We start from the raw sequence: 16465 nt of genomic DNA on the forward strand, positions 1-16465 counted from the left end.
AAAAGTTTTTTTTAATTACCAAATAATAAAATATATAAACATTTGCATATTTAAAGTCTACAATAAATGACAATACCACTGTATAAAAAACATCCAGACTATAATCTAAATTTTTCAAAGACTACGCAAACTTTGATTTCTGCATCTCAAATGCCAAAGAATGAGCCATGACAAAGTTGGTTTATAACCACAGGGTAAGTGGGACAGTGATATCAAATACTTCTCCCACCACCACCTTTCAACCACACTTCATTTTGTCCACCAGCGCTTTACATCCTGTCCTTAAAAGAGGAATGTTAACTATCTTACATCTGAAAAGTTGGGGAAAAGACAGACTGTTGCTGGCTGTATTTCAGATCAGAACTTTGTTAACTGCACATGTATTCCACACAGAATTAAATCATGTCAGAAGCTAAAAGTATAAAGTGGAGACCTATCAAACTCAAGCCAGTTTATAAGGCAACTCAATGAAATATTTCATATAAAAAAAATCCAGGACAAAAGCCAACCTATGCAGGCTGCCAGGAGAACAGGTGCAAACTGGACTGTCCTGGGCAAACTGGCATATATTGCAATTCTATTTATAGGCCTCTTAAATGAAGGAAACTTGACAATGGTTCAAGTTTAACTCAACTGAAAACAGAAAGCATTTACTCTCACCTGCAGAGTAAATGGAGTATAGGAAGTATACTCTCACCAGCAAAATATTAGAGATCCAATCGCTCCAAATCCTCACAGATGTTAAATGATATCACGGTTTTCATTTTTAAAATTGCAGCTTTCCAAGTGAGTGCATCAAAAGTGTCTCATTGTCACCTTGCTTTGCATCTTTCAAATGAATAAAGACATAGGACATTCTCCTCATAGTTTCATCAGGTTAACAGCCATTTGTGTATTTCTGCTGTGAAGAGAATACTTTTTGCACTTTTAGGGTTTTTGTTTTGTTTTGTTTTTAATTAGGCTGTGCTTGGCCTCTTAGCTGTAGCATGTGAACTCTTAATTGCAGCATTGGGATCTAGTTCCCCAATCTGGGATTGAACCCAGATCACCTGAATTGGAAGATTGGAGTCTTAGCCTCTGGACTAGCAAGGAAGTCCCTTATTTATATTATTTACAGGTAAGTGTTCTTTATATTCCTTTTTAAGCTATATGTATTGCAAATATTTTCTCTGGAAATTTCTTAAAGTTTAATTTGGTTATACATTTTCTTAGTATCTTTCGATGAACAAAGTTTTTATTTTGATGATGTCTAGTTTGTCATTTTTTTGCCTTTTATGGTTATCACTTTCTATGTTTATCTATAGAATCTTTGCCTACATCATGAAGATAGCCTCCTCTGGTTCTTCTTAGAGCTTTATAGTTTTAGCACAAAGCAAAGTCACAATGATTTTCTTTTACATTTTCTTCTATAAGTTTTATACTTCTAATTTTTATTATTACAGCTATGTTCCATTTTTGGCTATTTTTATGGTAAAAAAGCAAGCTTCAAATTTCATTTTTAAATGGATATTCACTGTTTCAGCACAATGAGACTTGTTTAAAGGCCAGAATGTGGTCTATCTTCTTACTATTCTTTGTACCACTAATAAGAATGAATATTCTATTGTTGTTTGGTGGATTGTTCTGTAAATATCAATTAGGTCAGGTTGATTGATACTGTTTTTCAAGTCTACTATATCTTTGATGATTTTCTGCCTACCGGTTCTATCAGTTACTGAGAGAAGGGTATTTATAACTCCAACCACTCCAATCACAACTGTCAGTCAGTCAGTTCAGTCGCTCAGTCGTGTCCGACTCTTTGCGACCCCATGAATTGCAGCACACCAGGCCTCACTGTCCATTACCAACTCCCGGAGTTCGCCCAAACTCATGTGCATCAAGTTGGAGATGCCATTCAGCCATCTCATCCTCTGTCGTCCCCTTCTCCTCCTGCACCCAATCCCTCCCAGCATCAGAGTCTTTTCCAATGAGTCAACTCTTCACATCAGATGGCCAAAGTAATAGTTTCAGCTTCAGCATCAGTCCTTCTAATGAACACCCAGGACTGATATCCTTTAGGATGGACTGGTTGGATCTCCTTGTAGTCCAAGGGACTCTCAAGAGTCTTCTCCAACACCACAGTTCAAAAGCATCAATTCTTTGGCACTTAGCTTTCTTCACAGTCCAACTCTCACATCCATACATGACCACTGGAAAAACCATAACCTTGACTAGACAGACCTTTGTTGGCAAAGTAATATATCTGCTTTTTAATATGCTACCTAGGTTGGTTGTAACTTTCCTTTCAAGGAGGAAGCATCTTTTAATTTAATGGCTGCAGTCACCATCTGCAGTGATTTTGGAGCCCCAAAAAATAAAGTCTGACACTATTTCCACTGTTTCCCATCTATTTCCCATGAAGTGATGGGACCAGATGCCATGAACTTCGTTTTCTGAATGTTGAGCTTTAAGCCAACTTTTTCACTCTCCTCTTTCACTTTCATCAAGAGGCTTTTGAGTTCCTCTTCAGTTTCTGCCATAAGGGTGGTGTCATCTGCATATCTGAGGTTATTGATATTTCTCCCAGCAATCTTGATTACAGCTTGTGTTTCTTCCAGTCCAGCGCTTCTCATGATGTACTCTGCATAGAAGTTAAATAAGCAGGGTGACAATATACAGCCTTGACATACTCCTTTTCCTATTTGGAACCAGTCTGTTGTGCCATGTCCTGTTCTAACTGTTGCTTCCTGACCTGCATATAGATTTCTCAAGAGGCAGGTCAGGTGGTCTGTATTCCCATCTCTTTCAGAATTTTCCACAGTTTATTGTGATCCACACAGTCAAAGGCTTTGGCATAGTCAGTAAAGCAGAAATAGATGTTTTTCTGGAACTCTCTTGCTTTTTCTATGATCCAGCGGATGTTGGCAATTTGATCTCTGGTTCCTCTGCCTTTTCTAAAACCAGCTTGAACATCTGGAAGTTCACGGTTCACGTATTGCTGAAGCCTGGCTTGGAGGCTTCACAACTGCGGATTTGTTGATTTCTCCCTGTAGTTTTATCAGTTTTCCCTTCATGTATTTTTAAGTTCTGTTAATATAGACATAGACATGTAAGATTTTTATGTCCTCTTGAGTAACTAACTTCTTCAGTATTATGAAATAACTTAGAGTTAAGTTCTAGAGCCAACTTGGTGTTCATCATTCAGTAAATACTGAAGGTCTATGTGTAAAGCACGGTACTGAGATCTTTGCTAAAATAATAAGTCATAAAATAGGTCAAAACCGCTACAGGATATAGTTAAAAATTAAACTAAAGCTCCTAAAAGCAAAAAAATATAACATAATTTTCCTTCAAGCATAGTTCTAGGTCCATAGATTTAAATTAATTAAACCAAAGTTTCTCTTTTTGAGGCTGCTGGTTTCTGGATGATATTAAAGAACAAAGTACTAATAATATTGTACTTTAAACTGGAGCTATATTCTTTATGAGAAAATCCATTTTACTGTCCAAGTCAAATATTGCTAGAAGACTCATTCCAGTAAGGCAGGAGAGAGACACGGGGAGAGAGAAAGACAAGACAGTGAGAGAGGAGAGGAAGGTAAGGGGAGCAAGGAAACAGGCCTACCTGAAGCAATTTAAATAGAAACAGAAGAAAGTGAGCAAAGAACAGAGAAATTGCAACACTGCTAAGAGACCTAACCACTCTCTCTCTAGGACAGGAAAAGGCAAATTTTTTTTGTAAAGGGTCATAGATATTATCGGAAAAGGCAGTGGCACCCCACTCTAGTACTCTTGCCTAGAAAATCCCATGGACAGAGGAGCCTGGTAGGCTGCAGTCCATGGGGTCGCAAAGAGTCAGACATGACTGAGCAACTTCACTTTCATGCATTGGAGAAGGAAATGGCACCCCACTCCAGTGTTCTTGCCTGGAGAATCCCAGGGACGGGGGAGCCTGGGGGGCTGCCGTGTAGGGGGTTGCACAGTCAGACACGACTGAAGAGACGTAGCAGCAGCAGCAGCAGCATAGATATTATAGGCTATGAAGGCCATATAACTGGTTTCTTCTAACTGCTCAGCTCTGGAGTTTTAGCTGAAAGTAGCCACAGACAATAAGTAAACTAACAGATGTGTCTGTGTTCCAACAAAACTATTTACAAGACATACGGCACAGACTGGATGCCAGCAACAGCGTTTGCTGATCCCTTGCTCTAGGGAAAAAAATTCAAAAGGCCCATACATATATGCCTAATAAATTAATATAGAACCTGCATTAAAAAAATAAACACACTTTCCTGCTTATGATAAGGGGAATTATTCTTGAAGAGAAAGTATTTTCCAAGTAAAAGTTTATACAAATTATAACCAATTCCATTTTGTAGGTATAATTACCAAATCTGATATTAAACTCTTCTTCCTTAACTAAAAGTAATTCTTATTAACAAAGGGGCTATTGGTTTACTTGTATGAGGTTCAGAACGGAAGGATATAATTACAGGATACATTGAGTCAGTAAAGTATGCATTTACTGGTTTCAGATGTCAAAGGCACTGGGCAGAAAAAGAATTTTAAAAAGGACTACATCCTGCTTCCCCATCAGTTCAGGTCAGTCGCTCAGTCGTGTCCGACTCTTTGCGACCCCATGAATTGTAGCACACCAGGCCTCCCTGTCCATCACCAACTCCCGGAGTTCACCCAAACTCATGTGCATCAAGTTGGTGACGCCATCTACCCGTCTCATCCTCTGTCGTCCCCTTCTCCTCCTGCCCACAATCCCTCCCAGCATCAGGGTCTTTTCCAATGAGTCAACTCTTCGCATGAGGTGGCCTAAGTACTGGAGTTTCAGCTTCAGCATCAGTCCTTCCAATGAACACCCAAGACTGATCTCCTTTAGGATGGAGTGGTTGGATCTCCTTGCAGTCCAAGGGACTCTCAAGAGTCTTCTCCAACACCACAGTTCAAAAGCATCAATTCTTCAGCTCTCAGCTTTCTACACAGTCCAACTCTCACATCCATACACGACCACTGGAAAAACCATAGCCTTGACTAGATGGACATTTGTTGGCAAAGTAATGTCTCTGCTTTTTAATATGCTATCTAGGTTGGTTGTAACTTTCCTTCCAAGGAGGAAATTAAAATCAATCTTTTAATTTCATGGCTGCAGTCACCATCTACAGTGATTTTGGAGACCCCCAAAATAAAGTCTGACACTATTTCCACTGTTTCCCCCTCTATTTCCCATGAAGTGATGGGACCAGATGCCATGATCTTAGTTTTCTGAATGTTGAGCTTTCAACATTCATAATTCTGAATTATGCTTCCCCATAATGTGTCAGAATTCTACTGTTCATTTGGGCTAGTACTTTGTAAGTGAAAGAAGCATCAAGGGATAATATTGAAAGAAATACATTTGTTTTTACCACCTTCTTCAAAGATTAGAGATATGCTTCTAATTTCCCTACAATGGTGAAGTAATTATTCATAAATTTGTTGGATTTATTTTTAACATCTATAACCTCTTAACTATATGCACTCCAAAACTTAATAATCTATTATGTGATCCAGGGTTCTAGTATTTGCTTTTTTCTTCCTAACTTTCTAGAGTCCAAAGGAAACTATCTCATTCAGCTATCTAGTTTTTGAAGGAATCTGCTTCCATTATCCATTTTATTGCCATTTATTCATTTAAAATCCTATCTCCATTGGTTATCATCTATTTTCTTCATTGAAGTTCATATACTGTGACCATTATACTTGCCATTTCACAATTTTTCCTGATTCGTGAAGTCCCTGTGTAGCAGACACTGCTGCTGTCTCAACCCACATTGCCTTATTCCTTCACTGTCCCCTACTCAGTGATGCTTTCTTACTGTATTTGTAATATTCTGCCTGACTGTTTCCTCTGGCACAAGAATTTGCTTGAGCAATGAGTTCCAGAGAGTTAGTACCCACCAGAAATAGTCTTAATCCAACAGCAAAGGAAAGTTATGGATAAATATCCCCAGCCTCCTTGCCCATTGCATGGGATAACTCTGAGGAAATGATACTTTGTCTCCCAAAAGTACCAGTAAGATTGAGACACAATTGCTAAGAGGTTAAGGTCTTGAATGCATCCAATATTGTGTTCCTTCCTTAACTGGATCATTTCCCACCTCCCTACAGGCAATGCCTTGGATTGCCTTACACATAAAACTACCTGTTCTTAAATTTTTGTGTCCTTAAGGTGGTCCTCAATCTAAGATGGTCCTCTAACCTTAAAATTCCTGAGTTCCTGAGATTTTGCACTGAGACGTGTTCACAGCATACCAGCCATGAAATCACCACTGTTTTGCCCAAGATAGGATTTACACTGTCTGTTTCACTTTTGCTAGTTTTCAAACAACAAGCACAGCCATCATTTCATTATTTTCCTAAGCTGTAGCAACACAACAGGGTGATGGCTTTAGGCATCTTCTAAAGTGACTCCCCCTGGAGAAGGAAACGGCAACCCATTCCAATATTCCTGCCTAGGAAATCCCATGGACAGAGGAGCCTGGTGGGCTATAGTCCATGAGTTCACAAAGAGTTAGACATGGCTTAGCAACTGAACACCGACGACAAAGTGACTCATAGTTACCTTACATGTTATAATTGAGTGCTCATGTAATAGAGGCAGGCATGCCTCAGCTAAGCTGGACACAGAAGGGGTGTGAGTGATGGGGCTGAGGGCACGCCTCCAGGGGCATGTCTGCTAGCAGCAGGCAAGGCTCTGAGAGCCAGCAGAGGAGTCGAGACAGCCAGACTCCAAACAGCCATGAGCCTGGAGGGTCATGGACACCAGGGGACAGGTCTAGCTGGTAGCCAGCCTGGCTTGGGTTCTTCCGCCTCAGCTGAGCACCTTTCCCACCCCACAGACATGGAGGATCACAACCCTCCAGTTCTCAGCCAATGCTCCCCTCTTGGATTTCGAGTCTGAGCTTTTCCATTTCTGGCACCTGGTAGGGTGTCCAGCCAGAGAAGACTGACCGGGTAGCAGACAGAGGTTGGAGGGCATCACCATCCTACCTAGGGTCAGACCTCAGACCAGCGGCCAAAGTCCAGGCTCTGCAGAAAGACAGTTAAGAGCCGTCACTGTGAAAATGGGCGAGGGTCAGCTGTCCAATCCCTGGGTCAGGAAGATCCCCTGGAGACGGAAATGACAACCCACTCCAGTATCCTTGCCTGGAGAATCCCATGGATAGAGGAGCCTGGTGGGCTACAGTCCATTGGGTCGCACAGAGTCAGACACAACTGAAGTGACTAAGCGGCAGCAGGTGCCCTCAAGTTGGAGGGGGATCTACATCACAAAACGTAACTCAAATTCTGTTACTAAGAAACTCCTACTGAGCAGAATCTGATGTTAACTTTAAAGGAGAGATTTGTTCCTTGCCTTCAGATTGTAACTGGGGCAGTGCATGCAGGCAGCCCTTAGCACGCCATTCTCACCTGGCCAGCATGTGGTCATTAGCACAAGCCCCTTAGAGCAGTGGCTAGAGGTCCCTTTCTGCCAACAGTCAGACTCCCAGCGGCCCTCCAGGCAGAAAGTGCAGTGAGAGGCAGGTTGTGCCCTTTGCCCCAGGTCCTCCTGAGCCACCGGGCTGAGGGCCAGCAGGTGAGCTAGGATGGCCTGGGACAGGCTAAGGGCTGTGCCCTGCTAAGTACCAGAGCCCCTGCCAAGGCCGCCCAGTGGCTGGGCCCAGGCCTTTACAAAATGGCAGGGGCAGTCTCCATGAGTCACAGTCCATGGAGGCCTCAGCACCTGAGTATGTGGATACTGTCATTAAGGTAGCAGCTTCAGTCTGCCCATTCAAGTTTCAAAAACTGGTACAGCTTGATCAGTTGTCTACCCCTAGGAGGTGGCCAGAGGTCGGGGTTAAGCTGTAAGAACACTGTACTCCATTACTTCAGGTCCACCTCTGTGGCTGGGGCTATTCTCAAAGAAGGGCAATTGTTGTGAGCTGGGAATTAATCTGACTGGTATTTGCCACAAATGATTCTCTCCAGTTTAAATGAAAAGCCTGCAGTCCTGGGCATCGGGTTCCCTCAGTAATGATGGCCACGCAGGGTCTGGGGACCCAGGCCTGAGAACACTGCCAGCCTCGTCTACCAGGCCCGGACCCCGGTAAGAGGACCCAGATTGGGTGCTGGATGTGAACACTCCTGGGCAAGGTGACCAGCCCCCTTCTCTTAGCCAGGGCCTGGATCTCAGAGAGAAGTTGAGTCTCAGGACCTTGCTTTTTCTTGTCAGAACAGAGAATATCATTTGTTTCAGTGAAGGTGTGCGGAAACATTCTTACCCAACCATGACATGACCTTAAGAACAAAGGATCTGATGCTAACTACACCCCTCCCTCACCTTTCCTATGAGGGGCTCTGCTGAAAGCTTTTGGGGTTCTGAGGATGTGAGCCACCCATCTCCTCTCATGACATCGCAATATATCTTTCTCTGTTCCAGACTCCGAAGCTTTGGTACCATTTGGCCTCACTGTGTGTGGGACACACAGACTTGCATTTTAGTAACACTCAGAACCAACCATCCTGTAAACACAACTTAGATTTGTGTTTCAACAAATGTATGACTTTATAGTTGTTCACATGTAAATGCATCTGCCACTTCCAGATAACAAACATAGTGTGAACTAGATTTTTTCTTAATTGTCAGTTCAGAGGAATACGATATAGAAAAATAATCTTCCCAACAAAATTTTTCATTCTCCCCCTTCCAAAATTAGGAAATCTAAGACCCAGAAACTAATTTTAAAAGTCTAACACTTTGAACATAGAGAAGCCCACTGAACTGAGCCACAGAGTTAATAACAGAGTTAGTCAATGGAAAAATCAAACTATGAAGCCCTTTCATCAGCTGGAAAACCACTTCATGCTTCAACTTGAGGTAGAACCTTTGGAAATGTGATTAATCTTCCCCATTCTCCCAATTCCTCTTCCAGTTGGTCCCATCAATCCAACTTCTCCAAAGTGTCTTAAAAACCATCTCCTTCATTCCCATTGCTCTTATGCCCATTTGTCTTTCCTGGGATCATAACCTCCTACCAAGGCTCCCTGTTTCATTTCACTTCTTTATTCTGTAACAATCTGACACTCCCTCATCAAATCTAAGACTGTTCAAACATATAAGAGCTCAAGTCCTAACATCACTTTCAGCATTTCTATAAAACATATGGACATTTACATTATATTTAGACAACTCATTTGTTGCCTAAACATGTCATGTATTTTTACTTCTGTTTGGAATGAAGTTTAAAAATAATATTTACCTAAAGATTAAGCAAAATGTTTACCTGTCTGAAGCTACGTCACTGGCAATTTGGTGCTTCACTCCTGACCCATTTTTAATAGAATCCTGTCTTGTGAGCCCATGAGATCGACTTTTCTCCACTGCAGGTACAGATAAGTCACCTGAGGGTCCTTGGAACTGGGCCTGCCCATGCAGTTTTGCTTTCTTCTCCTGAGGCGCCTCCTCATTCCGCAGTCCTCTGAGAACCTTTTGCTCAGGTTGCTGTGGTGTGTTAGATCCACTATTATAAAACCATGCTCCCGATTTAGTGAGGATTTCTTGTTGTTTTCGGCACAAATTACATACCCACATAACCTGCACGTGAATATACAGGGAAAAGAAATTAGTGTTTCCAAAGTTAAAAGCAAGTAGAAAGAGAGACAACAACTCAAGCTAACAATATATATACGTATATATGTGTATGTATGGTCATTCTTTTTAAAGTTAAAACATAATCCAGATTAACTACTATTGATAATTAAATCACGTATCTTTTAACTCTAGCAAAATAACTATAATGAAATAGACAATATTTACTGGCAGTAGAAATACCAGACTGGAAAGTATAATTACTAGCTGTTTCTTTGTAGTCTTTAATTGCTTTTTATTTAAATTAGAAACATAGTAAAATACACAGAAAATGGATTCTGAGGCTAGAAAAAAATGGATTTAATACCAACTCAGAGGAACCTAGACAACCATTTTTATTTTGTTCTCTCTTCAAATTGGATATACATTACTCTTCATGTTTCTCCAACGAAACTGAAAGTTCAACAAGGTACTGAACCTTCACGTCTATAAAACTTAGTTCCCTTAATGATAAAATAAGAAATAGGGATAGTAATATTCATTTTCCTATTATTGTTTTGAGGATTTAAATAATTTATATAAAATGTCTGGCACAATGGCACAACGCCTGGCTTATGTTGGACTTTCAGTAGGTTACCTGCTAATAATAGGTTAATCTTTTATCATCAAATATATTACAGCTTCTTGAGGGGCTTTTATTTTTTTTGAGTAGCTCTTAATGGCTAAAATAAAGCTAGGAATATTGTTGATTAATAGAAACCTAAACAATTTCATAATTTTACTAGAACACTTCACATAAAATGTACAATTTAACCATTTTTAAGTGCACAGTTCAGTAGCATTAGGTATATTCATATTGTTGTGAAACATATCTCCGAAATTTGTGTGTCTTGTAAAATTCAAAGTCTATATCCATTAAATAGCAAATTCCCTCTTCTCCCTCCCATCCCCTGGTAACCATCATCCTACTCTTGGTTTTTTAATAGATGCATTTTTCAGACTCCAGGAATCAAAGAATTTTAAAACTAACATCTGCATGGGCAAATAAACTTTATCTTCTTCCCAAAAATGTTTTTCAATTAATCAAGAAAAAAATCGAGTGACTTTAATGTCATATTTATGTCAAATACTGAATCTTAAGGCTCTCCAATTGGCTAAACATTTCTCCTTGGTTTGAATCAATTATAATAATATAGATAATCACAGTAAAAGAAATAGTCAACATGCTATTTTCAACTGATACAAGGATGCTTTTGTAAAATGCAATTTAAAATTTTTGCTTCATTGCCCATTATTTCAGTTTACATTGTTTGTGTCTATATCAAACAACACCGTACTTGATCATTTTTATTTTGTTCTCTTCAAATTGGATATACATTTCTCTTCATGTTTCTCCAACTAAATTCAAAGCTCAGTGGGGGCAACATCTGTATCTTCTATTTGAATAATGCACATGGGTGCATGCTCAGTTGCTCAGTTCAGTTCAGTCACTCAGTTAACTCCGACTCTTTGTGACCCCACGGACTGCAGCACACCAGACCTCCCTGTCAGTGATTGAGTCAGTGATGCCATCCAACCATCTCATCCTCTGTCGTCCCCTTCTCCTCCTGCCTTCAATCCCTCCCAGCATCAGAGTCTTTTCAAATGAGTCAGCTCTTCACATCAGGTGGCCAAAGAATTGGAGTTTTAGCTTCAACATCAGTCCTTCCAATGAATATTCAGGACTGATCTCCTTTAGGATGGACTGGTTGGATCTCCTTGCAGTCCAGGGGACTCTCAAGAGTCTCCTCCAACACCAGAGTTCAAAAGCATCAACTCTTCGGTGCGCAGCTTTCTTTATACTCCAACTCTCACATCCATACATGACCACTGAAAAAACCGTAGCTTTGACTAGACGGACATTTGTTGACAAACTAAAGTCTCTACTTTTTAACATGCTGTCTAGGTTGGTCATAACTTTTCTTTTAATTTCATGGCTGCAGCCACCACCTGCAGTGATTTTGGAGCCCAAGAAAATAAAGTCTGCCACTGTTTCCACTGTTTCCGTATCTATATGCCATGAAGTGATGGGACTGGATGCTATGATCTTAGTTTTCTGAATGTTGAATTTTAAGCCAACTTTTTCACTCTCCTCTTTCACCTTCAAGAGGCTCTTTAGTTCTTCTTTGCTTTCTGCCATAAGGGTGGTGTCATCTGCATATCTGAAGTTATTGATATTTCTCCCGGCAATCTTGATTCCAGCTTGTGCTTCATCCAGCTCAGTGTTTCTCATGATGTACTCTGCATATAAGTTGAATAAGCACGGTGACAACATACAGCCTTGACGACTCCTCTCCCTATTTGGAACCAGACTGTTGTTCCATGTCCAATTCTAACTGTTGTTTCCTGACCTGCATACAGATTTCTCAAGAGGTCAGGTGGTCTGGTATTCCCATCTCTTTAAGAATTTTCCAGAGTTTGTTGTGGTCCACACAGTCAAAGGCCTTGGCATTGTCAATAAAGCAGATGTTTTTCCAGAACTCTCTTGATTTTTAGTTGATCCAGTGGATGTTGGCAATTTGATCTCTGGTTCCTCTGCCTTTTCTAAAACCAGCTTGAATATCTGGTAGTTCACAGTTCACATACTGTTGAAGTCTGGCTTGGAGAATTTTCAGCATTACTTTAGTAGCATGTCAGATGAGTGCAATTGTGCAGTAGTTTGAGCATTCTTTGGCATTGCCTTTCTTTGGGACTGGAATGAAAACTGGCCTTTTCCAGTCCTGTGGCCACTGTTGAGTTTTCCAAATTTGTTGGCATATCAAGTGCAGCACTTTCATAGCATCATCTTTCAGGATCTGAAACAGCTCAACTGGAATTCCATCACCTCCACTAGCTTTGTTTGTAGTGATGCTTCCTAAGGCCCACTTGACTTCATATTCCAGGATATCTGGCTCTAGGTGAATGATCACACCATCATGATTATCTAGGTCATGAGGATCTTTTTGTATAGTTCTTCTGTGTATTCTTGCCACCTCTTCTTAATATCTTCTGCTCCTGTTAGGTCCATGCCATTTCTGTCCTTTATTGTGCCCATCTTTGCTTGAGATGTTCCCTTGGTATCTCTAATTTTCTTGAAGAGATCTCTAGTTTTTCCCATTGTATTGTTTTCCTCTATCTCTTTACATTGATCCCTGAGGAAGGCTTTCTTATCTCTCCTTGCTATTCTTTGGAACTCTGCATTCAAATGGGTATATCTTTCCTTTTCTCCTTTGCCTTTCGCTTCTCTTCTATTAACAGCTATTTGTGAGGCCTCCTCAGACAACCATTTGCCTTTCTGCATTTCTTTTCCCTGGGGATGGTCTTGATCCCTGCCTCCTGTACAGGGTCACGAACCTCTGTCCACAGTTCCTCAGGCACTCTGTCTATCAGATCTAATCCCTTGAATCTATTTGCTCAGTCAGTTGCTCAGTCGTATCCAATTCTTTCAACCCTATGGACTGTAGCCGACCAGGTTCCTCTGTCCATGAGTTTCTCTAGGCAAAAATACTGGAGTGGGCTGCCATTTCCTACTCCAGGGGATCTTCCCAACCCAGGAATCAAACCCAGTCTCCTGTGTTCCTCACACTGGCAGAAGGAGTACCACTGAGCCACGTGGGAAACCCTGTTTGCATAATAAGACTTCATACATTATAGAACAGTAAGAGCTTCTAAATGTTCGCTAACTTGAAATCATTTGAAATCTTTCTGGGGGATGTAATGTAATAAAATTTTTATGCTATTACTCTAACATTCATGTTGCATCCTTTCCCAAAAGAATTAATCATCAATAACGTTAATTTTTGTTACTATCTAATTTTTATAATAAGAAAGCATTTTTGATAGTAAAATATCAAAATCTCACTCAAATTTTAAAAAATACATCATAGTTCAAATTTCTTTTGTTTTGAATACGTATGAAACATTATACATCTAACTCATCAACAGTCTCAAAAATCAAATTTCAACCAAAATCTTCAGCCTTTAAATGCCATCTTGTGACAAACGTAGGTACTACAGATCTCTTTTAAAAGTGAAAGCAACTAAATATAGAACCAGAAAATAATGTTAAAAATTAAATTTGAATTTGTCTGCTTTTTTATAAAAAATTATGATTCATGTTAACAGTGATAATACATCTATATGATTTGATGCTATGAAGTTATCTGGACTAAGTCACACTCAAAATATTGAAGAGTAACATCCTTTTGCACCTGCTAATTGATAATGAAACAGAAATGAGAGTTTGTGAGACAGACAACTATCCAATCATGATCATCTGCAGAAACAACTTACTGCTGCTTCATCATTTGTCACAAGGTAGGCAGGTTACTTAAGCTCTTCCAGAGAGCCTCAAGAGTGTCCCTAGAACAGCCCGAGTATCACCTGGCAACTTTAGAAGTGCACCTTTCCAGGCTACACCCCAGACTTACCGAATCAGAAACTGGGAAAGAACGCAGAAATCTGCTATTTTCTTTTATTTATTTGCCAAATCCTACAGGTGATTCTGATGTTTGGTAAGGAGAGCCCACCAGGGCAGCAATTCCCAATTCAGTGTGTTCAGTGAGTTACAAGTGTGTTCCTCACAGTGACTAGGCTAGGCTAGAGGAGGCCATAACCAGCCCTACCAATTTACATCAGTGTAAACTAGGTAAACGTATGATACAAGCTAGATAGCATATTGAAAAGCAGAGACATTACTTTGCCAACAAAGGTCCGTCTAGTCAAGGCTACGGTTTTTCCTGTGGTCATCTATGGATGTGAGAGTTGGACTGTGAAGAAGGCTGAGCGCCAAAGAATTGATGCTTTTGAATTGTGGTGTTGGAGAAGACTCTTGAGAGTCCCTTGGAATGCAAGGAGATCCAAACAGTCCATTCTGAAGGAGATCAGCCCTGGGATTTCTTTGGAAGGAATGATGCTGAAGCTGAAACTCCAGTACTTTGGCCGCCTCATGAGAAGAGTTGACTCATTGGAAAAGACTCTGATGCTGGGAGGGATTGGGGGCAGGAGGAGAAGGGGACAACAGAGGATGAGATGGCTGGATGGCATCACTGACTTGATGGACGTGAGTTGGAGTGAACTCCAGGAGTTGGTGATGGACAGGGAGGCCTGGCGTGCTGCGATTCATGGTGTCGCAAAGAGTCGGACATGACTGAGCAACTGAACTGAACTGAACTGATGATACTATTTGTACAAATTTATAAATTTAAATTAACTCATTGTATGAACAGTATCATTTCCAGGTAGTGCAAAATGAAAAAAAAAAAACAAAACTAGAAACACTATGAGCTTAGTTTTCCTTATCTGTTAACACTCAGTAGATATCAATATATAAAATAAATGACTGCAAGGTGTGAAGGATGCTGTCTGATTCCTATTAAAGACACTATGTATTAATACTTTTCCCATACTCTCTGAGCTATCCACATTGCGCTGTGCTTAATCGCTTAGTCGTGTCCGACTCTTTGCATATAGCCCACCAGGCTCCTCTGTCCACGGGATTCTCCAGGCAAGAATATTGGAGTGAGTTGCCATGCCCTCCCAAGGGAATCTTCCGAACCCAGGGATCAAACCCAGGTTTCCGCCCTTTGCAGGTGGATTCCCTGCCGTCTGAGCCACCAGGGAATTCTGACTAGATCCTATGTTCCTTCCTAAACTGCTGGTCTCTAGTAATCCTCACATCCTAACACCCCATTACCCTTCTCTCACTATCTCCTCCTACTTTTGGATTAAGAATCTATTAATCTTTAAGGATCAGAAAGCCTAAATCCACTCATTTAAATTAATACAGAAACTGACAATTTCACTTGAAGCCCTTTACATACACTGCAACTTATCAATTGCTGATACTGAACAATGTCTTACAAACATATAGATGTGCTGTGAAGTGAATTTTCACTAATTGGCTATGAAACAATTGATGTCTATAGAGCTGAATTCTGTGTCTATGGAAAAAATTAACTAATTTGGGATAAAATAGGACTTTTGTTAATGGAATCCTTTAGCCAGTTAAGTTAACCAGCAAATGTACCTTATGATAAATGCTTTTAAAACGTCTTAGAAATATATATGCTCATAAATCACCAAGGTCAAAGCCTATTAGTTTGGCTGGTCATCATTTATCCAAAACAAAACAAAAAAAAATCTAGGCCCTGAGAATACAAAAACACAGAGGATTCAAAATTATAAGGTATTATTACTTTCAGTTCTAAATATGCCACTATTTTCAAAGTAATACAGCAATATACAAGATGAAATACTAGTGACCCAAATTTGTCCCTTATTACCATATGTTCCATTCCACAAACATCCTTGTTGGGGTTAAAAAGGGGAAAAAACTAAGGAAAATAGAAATATCTCTTCAAAACCATAAAAATGGTAAATGTAATAGCCAAACTTCATAGTCACAAACAAAACTATGTTAATTGCATACAATAACTTAAAGGAATGTAAACCTCTGAATATTCTGATTTTCATCTAAATAGGGATAATAAATAATAGAGTATTTCAGAGAAATGAAGGATTACTGCTTAGAGACTGGTGCTAATGAGGCCAAGGCAAAGTTGCTAAAACCAGCTAACTTCACACAGAATAAAAGAGTTTGCTAAACTCCAGTCTAATCAGAGTAGGCTCCACCACTAATCTGTAATGCTTATCAATGTGTGTATTTGTCAGAAAAAAAGGTGTTAAATTGATTGGTTTAACACTATCACATGACTAGAAAACTGTAGAAGATGCTAGCTAGCTATTAAATTTATTTCTTTGTCTCTTAGAAAATTACATTTCCTAATCTCCCTTGTAGAGATGGCCATTATTATGTTCTGGCCTATGGACTACAAGCGAAATGATGTG

At 40.1% G+C, this 16465-nt stretch overlaps 1 protein-coding gene across 43 annotated transcripts in view; it reads right to left on the minus strand.

Moving 5' to 3' along the window:
- The window catches only part of RIMS2 (regulating synaptic membrane exocytosis 2), a 601609-nt gene that overhangs the window by 419433 nt on the left and 165711 nt on the right, over window positions 1-16465 (minus strand). For all 43 annotated transcript variants that reach the window (XM_027973139.3, XM_027973138.3, XM_060393832.1 and 40 more), the window contains one exon: window positions 9294-9604. In XM_027973139.3, the coding sequence (XP_027828940.2) occupies window positions 9294-9604 (311 nt within the window). The remainder of the gene's footprint in view (window positions 1-9293; window positions 9605-16465) is intronic.

This window comes from Ovis aries, chromosome 9, assembly GCF_016772045.2.
Source record: "Ovis aries strain OAR_USU_Benz2616 breed Rambouillet chromosome 9, ARS-UI_Ramb_v3.0, whole genome shotgun sequence".
In the NCBI taxonomy this organism is placed as follows: Eukaryota; Metazoa; Chordata; class Mammalia; order Artiodactyla; family Bovidae; genus Ovis; species Ovis aries.